Source organism: Lactuca saligna, chromosome 5, assembly GCF_052625555.1.
Source record: "Lactuca saligna cultivar CGN05327 chromosome 5, ASM5262555v1, whole genome shotgun sequence".
In the NCBI taxonomy this organism is placed as follows: Eukaryota; Viridiplantae; Streptophyta; class Magnoliopsida; order Asterales; family Asteraceae; genus Lactuca; species Lactuca saligna.
Window position 1 is genome coordinate 3,071,569 of NC_136421.1, and position 9,290 is coordinate 3,080,858.

The following is a 9,290-nucleotide window of genomic DNA, read 5'->3' on the forward strand; positions in this document are numbered from 1 at the left end:
CCCACGTTAATTATTATAGAAAATGAGTTAACGTACACTGTTTTTGACCATTGCCAAAAAAAGTGAAGCAGTGATCCAAACAATAATAGTAAATCAAATTTTATCAAGTTGTAAGAAATTCAAAGAGTATATCTTATTTTGAAGGCAGCACCCCCTCGCGAAAAGAAAAATAAAATAAAATATATATTATTCGTTACAATGGTTGGCTGCACATAGCAATGCTCACAAAGATACTGATACACCTCCCAATATTGTTTTACAGGTAAAACCTTTGTTTTAAGATTCATTCATTCAAATTCAACCTCTCTCAAGAGTCGAGCTTCAATCAACTGTTGACAAAAAACAAATAGCATCTAAACTTCCAAAGGAGAACCGTTGCCTAAACAAATCGATACAATAATAGGCCCCGCCAAGTCCCCAATCAAACACCCTGTAAAACAAACAACACAACAATATCACTCAACAACCCCAACTCCAAAAACAATTTTTTTTTTTCTAAATTATGCATGACAATTGAATGCAAAATTAGCAATGTACTTTCATTAATTCTAGATTTATTACAGGCAGCATCTTACTTTTGTTTCCTTTTGTCATGTTACAACATACTTTTTTTTCCTTAGCAAGACACTATTTGAAACAACCTACCCAAGTGTAAGGACGTTATAAAATCTATCCATTCCAACTATAACATTATACTTTTTTTTTCTTATGAGCACATTATACATGACATGATCTTTTAAATTGTGAAAGATAGCAATGTACTTTACTCATTTTATCAATTTAGACAATGATGAACCCATAATAGGCAATTTAGTTACGATTCTTTAGCGATGAATGATAGAGCATCATGTTTACATTTTTTACTGATGGTAGCAATGTGTACCCATACTTGAATTCTTTACAGATTAGCAAGCACGTACAATTCATTACCGATAATAGAAACCTACTTAACAAAAATATGTAGCACTAGCATAGAAAGTACATTTTACCCGTAGTGGTAGCAAAATGTATCTATGTTGTTATTATGGGATGAAACATAAAGATAAAGTTAAAAAAAAAAAAAAATGAAAGCATGTTGCTATTTGGGCAAAAAATAAAGTACATTGGGTATATCGGTGGAAAGAGTAAAGTAGGTTGCAATTAAAAAGTTATGGTTGTGAAAAGTGTTTTTTATGGGTAGATTTTTGAGAATACAATGTTGTAATGAAGGCTGGTGCTTACCAACTGATTGACCGGTTGATGGGCGGAAAAGGGTGGCACCGATCCCAGCTCCAATGGATGCAAAAAGTAGCGAGGCACCACATCGAAGTGTGACAGCATACACCTTCTTCCCAAGACCTTTCACTTGTTCTTCCCGCTCAACACCATCATCATCAGATTTTGAAATGTCACGCACAAACCGGTAGCTTTCTATTCCAACTTGAACAACCCATGATGCTGCAACTCCTAGGAAATGACCTGCTCACACTCAGCAAACATCAAATCAATCTGTTTAGTTATTGACTAGCTAGCTACCAAAAAAATCAACCATCAAGAACTGAAAAACAAAGCCAATGGTGCACATAAATTCCTAAAATTTCAGCAACCAAGTTTTCTGACCATCATGTTATACTTTTGTTGCACACTAACCATTAAATTGCTAAAAATGTGTAAAAAGGGCTTAAGTATAGCAAAAGGAGCAATACTAACCATCCTATCAATAGTTCATAGCACAGAAAAACAATAAAAGAACTGCTAAATATCTCTTGCTTAAAGATAACTTGGTGTGTTTTTTGGGTGTCATAGCAAAGCATATAAGCATAATGGCAGTTTGCATCAAAATGATATCTATGATGGATAGAATAGTAAATTCATCTGACACTACTGCTTTTTGAGTTGAATTAAGCTTTTCTACAGAAGCAATCTGCAGGTTACAAAGCACAAGAAGATTTAATAGAATCAACATAGAGCTGAAGTAAAAAACTACATGCTGAACTTTTTTTTTAATGAAAACGTGCAGACCATATCTATAGCAATATATACAATTATAATAATATTATATAGTATATTCGTATAGCAAAAAAAAAAATTGAAGTTAAAAACTGACCTCTAAATGTGGTTCTACCGACACAAAAAAAGTAAGTATAAAATGGCATCCCCCTGTTAGCTTTGCGCACAGCAGACTTGGGAACATCTAAGCATGGAAAGAAAAACAATCAGCGAGTGAAATGGATGAAAAGAGAAGAGTTATGTGGACATTGATTTGATTGATTGTACCTTTAAGAAGCTTCCACGCTGCTCGCTGTGAGAAATGGTGAACAGCAAGTCGTTCCAGAACCCGTCTAGTAGTAACAACACTAGTCTGTGATGATGAAAATTCAAAATATCAACTTATTGTTTCTAATTACAAAAATAATGAAAATCATCAATTTCATGCTTACTTCACGAAGGATCTGCTTTACTGATTTCTTGAAGGGTACAACCAAGTCCACATGACGCTCGTCCGAAGAACCCGGTAAGAAATCATCATCATCTTCAACATTAGGCGCCAAAAGTGGCAAATAGAAAAGTAAGAAAGACCTCAATGATGTTAGCGCGAGTGATCTCGCCTGAAAAGCAGACCACAATGGTTTTAGCTCGATGTAATACTCTTTGGTTCTGTAGTCCAAAGTATCGTGTCGAAAGATGGTTTCGGATGCTGTTCTTAAACTGGTAAGGTAATCTTCAGTCAGAAGAGGAGAAGTAGCACCAGCATCACAATAAGCAACTCTTCTTCCACCAAACCTGTTTCACTCACATCAAGAATCATTATTAACAGACTAACTGAATCACTGGAATTACTAGTGAATTTCTTGAGAATTCCACATATATATTATATACTACTTATTAAGATCAAATTACCAGATGGAAAAACAGAACTAGATTAGGTCGCGTACCCGAATATAGCCTTAGATGCAAAGGGGGTGGTGGCGGCGGCATAAGCGGCGGCGGAGGAGGCAGCAAGCGTGGCTGAGTATAAACCGGTAGAATGTAGGGTTTGACCATTCACGTTTGGATTTTTCCTCACTAGATCCATAAGCAAAGCTATTCCTGCCATCCTTGTAACTGAAAAATCTTTATGTTATTGTTGGAATAATAATTTAAATGTTTAAAAGAGGGTAAAGCTCATTTAAAATGATAACTACTTTTTAACTTATAGGCTATAGCTTATTAACTTACGAAACGGAGTTTTCTAAAAACTATTTGGATTAGCTATCCGATGTCAAAAAGCTATAACTTGATAAGCACTTTTTAGTGTCTAAATTACATTCAAAGAAATATATAATCATCTTAAGAACAGCATTCAAAAACAACTAACAGAAAACATGCATCTATTGTTCCTTCCCAAGTTGCCAACATCAAAATTCAAAAGTTAAACATTAAAACATGTATATTACAACTGATAAGTGAAAACATGCATATTAAGAAAGTATTATCCCTCTCAGGCATTTGATCAAACAGCTTGCCTCCAAACACATTCCCTTTTTTATAGAACACTGGACACATCAGATTTCATAATCATATATGAACAACAAACAAGTAGCAAATCAGTAACAGAAAACAAGTAGCAAATCAATAATGAACCAATGTAAGAAATCACCTAACAGAATTCCAAAGAAAAACTTGAACTTGCCGATTGATATTAAAAAATAAATACTACAGAAATTTCGTATTAAGTAAAGAAGGAAATCACAGTAAAAGAAAACCTTTTTGGATAAAAAGAAATCAACCAACATCAATTGGCGATTTCAAAAAAAGGCAGGAAAAAAAAATGAAACCTGGGGTTGGGTGCGACGGTGTAGCTGTGGCTATTGAAGGTCTCAGGCCGATGGTTTCACAGGGGAGGCAACCACGAGCAGGGGAGAGTCGGCGTGAGGAGCAGATAACGTGAGGGATGTGGGTCGGGAGGAAACGGATCGACGGAGTTAGAGAAGAAAACTGTTTCGCTTCGCTTTCCGGGTCCTGAATCCGGTTGAGAAGGGCATCTCCGACCGATGTACAATGTTAACCTATAAAAGAAAAAAAGAAAAAAAAAATTGTTACGTCGTATTATTAAAATTATACAGGCAAAACTGCAGAATTAGTCCATGTTATTTAAATATTTTTTTAGATAAGGTCCAAAGAAATTTCAATTTGTATTGAAGGTCTAAAATCAAAAATTTCTTATGGTTTTAGTCCAAAAAATATTGTAAGGACTATTTTACCTATTTCATTTCATTTATGTATTTTTATATTTTTTAATGCTTTACTAATTAAAAAACAAACAAAAGAAAAATAAAAAAAAATATGACGGGTCCTCTCTCTCTCTCTCTCATATAAACTATAAACACAAACAACAAAACCTACAACATAAATCTCCCAACTTTCGATTCGTGGTTGATTTACCTAAGAGAACAAAGACATTCAAGAAACAGTCAATCTTTTATTACACAAGAAATACAAGCATTAACAATTTTTATTTTCATCTTCAACCTCTTTTTTCAACTTATTGAAATCAGTTACTTAGGGTTCTTGAAACATAATAAAAATCCCAAAAACGAAACATGTTGATAATCCCATAAATCAAACTGAGGCCCAACATGATAAGAAGAACGACGATCGTCATTATCTGGTCCATCTTAATCAATGTCGCCATGATGCCGATGAATCAGAGCAAAAAAAAAAAAAAAAAGACAGAAGAATCGTTTTCGCCTCTTTACTTTGCCTATCTATAAAACCAAAATCGAAGCCACCTCCCGTACCTCATATCCACTTCTCCCCTTACTCTCAAACTGATGGAGGCTGAATTTATGTTGCCATGATGTCGTCGATTTGCCCCTATTATATGCTTAATCTACAGTTTCTTCATGATTTTTTTGTGGTTTGAAGATTTTAGATCAGAGGATTTTCCAGATCGGGGGAATTGTGGGTTTTCCAATCTAGTTGAAGGCTTTATGCAACACTTCCAATGCGCGATATCGGTTTAAGTTGCAAGTTTCAGAACAGGCGAAAGAGAGGTAGAGTATATGGTATTTTTGGCCCTTGATAATTATATAAATGAAAACGTGTTGTTAATTAGAAGACATCATAGGGATGAAGACTTATAAAGATGTCCCTGGTTCTTGAGGTCAGAGAGAGAGGGGGGAGGGGGTGGGTAGGTAACTAGGGTGGGCCCGATTCTTTCATTTTTATTTTTTAATTAATAAATTATTAAAGGAAATAAAAAAATACAATAAAAAGATATAAAAAGGGCAAAACAATATTTTCAAGTTCTCTATTAACCAAAACCAAATCAAATTCTTGATTTGGACCATCCATGCAAGTCATGAACTTTTTGGACCATATTCAAAAAAAAAAAAAATACCATAAGGATCAATTTTGTAGTTTTGCCAATTATATAACATATTAATTGTGGTCACATCTTATGAACAAGACCTGGTATTGAGTTTGGCTAATCCGCATTCAAAGTCGGCTAAATTGTTTTAGTTGGCTTCTCTACCTTTCGCCAAACATCTCTTCAATGCAACTGATTCATTTGTCGGGATTGATATCTTTAATACGCACATCTCGCTTTTATCCGCAAGACACGGATTGCTTTCGTTTCACACACACAAACCTCGAATTGGGTTGGATTTGGATGTTCATCTTCATTTGCTACCTCATGTATCGCTTGTGAAGGATATATGTCTGGAATTTTCGTAATTTTCCCTCCACCGCCTTACTTTCTCGACTGTTGTGTTGGTTGGTCTCTGTAGTCGCCAAAGATTAGTGGATGGAGTTGTCCAAAACACTAAAGTACTACAAATCTTTTTTCCCTTCTAATTTAGATTTTTTTATATCTTAATTTTTCTTCGTCTACCGATGAAAAGCTTCAATCGGATGGACTTTTCCTTTTTTACAAATGCACCACTGAAACTCCAATTGAAGCAAGTGTTATTGATGACACGATCGCTTGGATTGTTGAGAAAAACTTCGTTCATCTAGTAAATTTTATTTTCTTTTTTGGGTTTTTTTATATTATAAGACGAAAACTATAGATTGGATTATGAGATTGTGTCAACTTATAGGATTTTGACTTCTATAAAATTGAAGGAATGTAGTTCTTGTGCATTTCTTTACATTTGTTTCAAAGGTAAGTCTTATTTCTTCAACCATCATCATCACTTCCATGTACAAGTGATCCTTCGATTTGGACGAATTTATATACCTTTCTACCACGTCTCACACTTTTTGATAGACTTATTAATATTCTGAAGCAAAATTAATTGATTTTAGTGCATACTAGGTACTTGGCCATATTACAGGTAAAGGAGGAATCATAGGATAAGGTGATATATCTTTAATTTTTAGTGTTATTGTGACTTGTGATTGTGTCACTCTTTATTGTTAGATTAGTTGATTTTTTCTGTGAGACATTACATGTGTAACATTCGTTTGATCTGTAATGGACCTTGATGTGAATAGCTATACTAATTGAGTTTTAGATGTGCATGTGTTTTCATCGATGTTAAGGTCCGAAAAAACGAGTCTCTGCTTATTTTTATTTGAAATATTTTTTTTGTCTTTTATCAAAAAGTCAAGGTTTATATTTTATGAAATAGTTTATAAAATTTAAGAAGTTTTCTTTCCTTCTTCTTTGTAAAACCATGGTTAGTCAAAGGCATGGGTTTTTGATTTGTTTAATCAAAAGCAAGATGTAACACTCCGTTTAAAATGGAGTAATAAAATAATAAACTCGGAACCCTAAGATGTATAATAGATTTTATTGTAGCTCTAAATCCATAATATCTTATTGAGATGTTGGTCTTTGGGAGTCAAAAGCCATAATTGAGAGTCTGGGGGTTAAAATGTAATTTCGGATTAGTTTGTAAAGAATTTTGAAGTTTGAGGGATGCTTGATAAATTATGGATTTAATTTGAAAATGATTTCAGAAGTCAGGGTGTGTTTGGCAAATATCGGACCTGGATTGTTATGAATTTTAGATGTTGGTGGTTGTTTATTAAATTTTAGCCTTAATTTGAAAAAGATCTCATAGGGAGGGGACAAATGTGTAAAATACACATAAGTTTGAATGGAGCGGGACTGAAACCAGGTGCCTCCATTCCCTCCTGTCACAACACCTTAGCCCTAAACCTAATTCATCAGCTCTTTAGCCGCCATGCGTGACTCCAACCGCCACCATTCGCCTCTCTCATTCTTCCGATCAACTTATTGATGTCAGTCAACTGCCGTTAGCCACTGATGCCTTGCCACCGATGCGAGTTGTCAACCGGCGCTTTGTCACTCTCGTGGACGACGACGACGAGGACCAAAAGTAAAGGTCCCTTCTTCTGCTACTACTGTTGTCGTCCACGATGGCATCCCATCTTAGACCCTCGGTGCTACACCACAGACACGTCGGCCGCCGCCCACACGATTCTTCTCCGCTTCTCTGGTCAACAGTCACTCCAAGGGAGGCTGCTGCACACACCTTAGCTTGGGATTTCAAGTATGTGTGTGTATTGTTGGCGTTGTTGTACATTAAGGGGGTGTTCGTTGGCCAGGAAATAGGGATGAGAGTGGGTCCAAACCCGGACCCGGAAAACCCGGAACCGGTTAATGGGATTTTGTAGAACCGGAAACCGGACCGGTATATAGGAACCGGTTCCGGTTCGGTTCCGGGTAAAGTGGGTCTAGAACCGGAAAACCCGGAAACAATAAAGTGGGTAGATTGGAACCGGATAAAGTGGATTTAGAACCAGAAAATCCGGAAAAACCGGAATTTTTTGGTAATTACTTACTACTTAGCGGATTAAACTTTGAAAATTTTCATATTGATATCCCGACTTTGGGGGACTGTAACTCATTGAATAAGAAACTAAAATTAACAAAATTATAGTTTAAAATCATGTACAAACTCTAAAATACACTCTGGAAAAAACCGCATGTCAATCCGACTTTAAACGAATGAGATATGCATGTGTTAACATTTTCACATAATACAAAGTACAATAACAAATTGCTGAAAAGTTGAAAATTTTCAGTTTTGATATCCCGAATTTGGAGGACTGTAAATCATTGAATGTTAAACCAAAAATGACAAAATTAAAGTCTAAACTCATGTACAAACTGTAAACTACAAGTTGCAAAAAACCACATATCAATCCGACTTCAAACGAATTAGATATGCATGTTTTAAAACTTTCACCGAATACAAAAAAACAAAAAAACTAAAAACTTCCAGCTTTGATATCTCGACTTTGGGGGACTGTAAGTCAATGAATATTAAACTAAAAACGGCAAATTTATAGTCTAAAAACATGTACAAACTCTAAACTACATGTTGGAAAAAAAATGCATGTCAATCGGAGTTGAAACGAATGAGATATGCATCTTTTAAACGTTTCACAAAAACCGGTTCCGGCCCTAAAAGTGGTTCTGGTTCCAAACACCGGTTCCGGTTTTTAGACCCGTTTTACCCGGACCCGATGGACCCAAACCCGGATTACCAGGAACCCGGATAAAGTCAATTTTTAAACCCGGAACCGGAACCGGTTTTATATATTCCGGTTCTAACGGTTCCTGTTCCGGTCCGATTCCGGTTCCGGTTCGGGTTTCCGGTTCTAAATCTCATCCCTACCAGGAAACATAGAACGACCACCATGACAGCCAACCATGGTGGTTGTTGCCATCTCCATGCCTTTTTCCGCCTTCTGCCACCACCAACCGTCGTGTTAGGTGGTTGTGCACATGATTTACTATGTGTGTGTTCGTGTTTATATTGTGTGTGTTTATTTTAGGGATATTAAGTTGTGTAATCGGATTTTTGGCCGGAAAAACCCATCACCACCATCGTAAGGTGGAGGCTGCCACCTCACGTTGCCTTTCTACCGCCACCAGCCACCACCTTGGGTGGCGTTATGCTCTTGTGTATGGTTGGATTGCTTTTTGGAATGTTTTAATATGCCTTAATCTAGAATCATAACCACCACCACGAGGTGGTGGCCGCCGTTGTGAGTTGTCGTTGACCACCGCTACCCGAGGTGGTAATGAGTAGTGCCCGACTTAGCTAACCCTAATTGACCTAATGAAACCCTAATGGTCCTAAGGACTTATATTTCGGGCCTAATTGGATTGTGATGGGTTGGAAACTGTAACGACCCGTTCCCGGTACGTTAATTCATTAGTAATTGTTGTAAGTTTTCAAGAGGGACTCGGCGAGTTCTAGCCTGACTCGCAGAGTAGGGTCGCGACTTCGAGCACGCATGAGCCGGGGACTCGGCGAGTCCATATCCCTGACTCGGCGAGTCCA

At 36.6% G+C, this 9,290-nt stretch overlaps 1 protein-coding gene across 1 annotated transcript; it reads right to left on the reverse strand.

The window, feature by feature from the left end:
• Nucleotides 1-108: 108 nt before the first annotated feature.
• Nucleotides 109-4,040, reverse strand: LOC144997918 (isopentenyl-diphosphate delta-isomerase). Its single transcript, XM_078957789.1, has 7 exons — nt 3,798-4,040; nt 2,916-3,084; nt 2,421-2,763; nt 2,257-2,341; nt 2,087-2,173; nt 1,222-1,458; nt 109-430 (listed from the first exon to the last, which is right to left on the reverse strand). The coding sequence occupies exons 2-7, from the start codon at nt 3,074-3,076 to the stop codon at nt 354-356; spliced, it is 990 nt and encodes a 329-aa protein (XP_078813915.1). The 5' UTR covers nt 3,077-3,084; nt 3,798-4,040; the 3' UTR covers nt 109-353.
• Nucleotides 4,041-9,290: the final 5,250 nt, after the last annotated feature.

Bases quoted from the DNA above. Each gene is read 5' to 3' on its own strand.
- LOC144997918 (XM_078957789.1), bottom strand. From the start codon at position 3,076: ATGGCAGGAATAGCTTTGCTTATGGATCTAGTGAGGAAAAATCCAAAC. The intron at 2,342-2,420 runs GTAAGCATGAAA...TCATCATCACAG, and splicing joins TAAAGCAGATCCTTCGTGAA to ACTAGTGTTGTTACTACTAG. The intron at 1,459-2,086 runs GTCAGTTTTTAA...GAGTGTGAGCAG, and splicing joins CGGTAGAACCACATTTAGAG to GTCATTTCCTAGGAGTTGCA.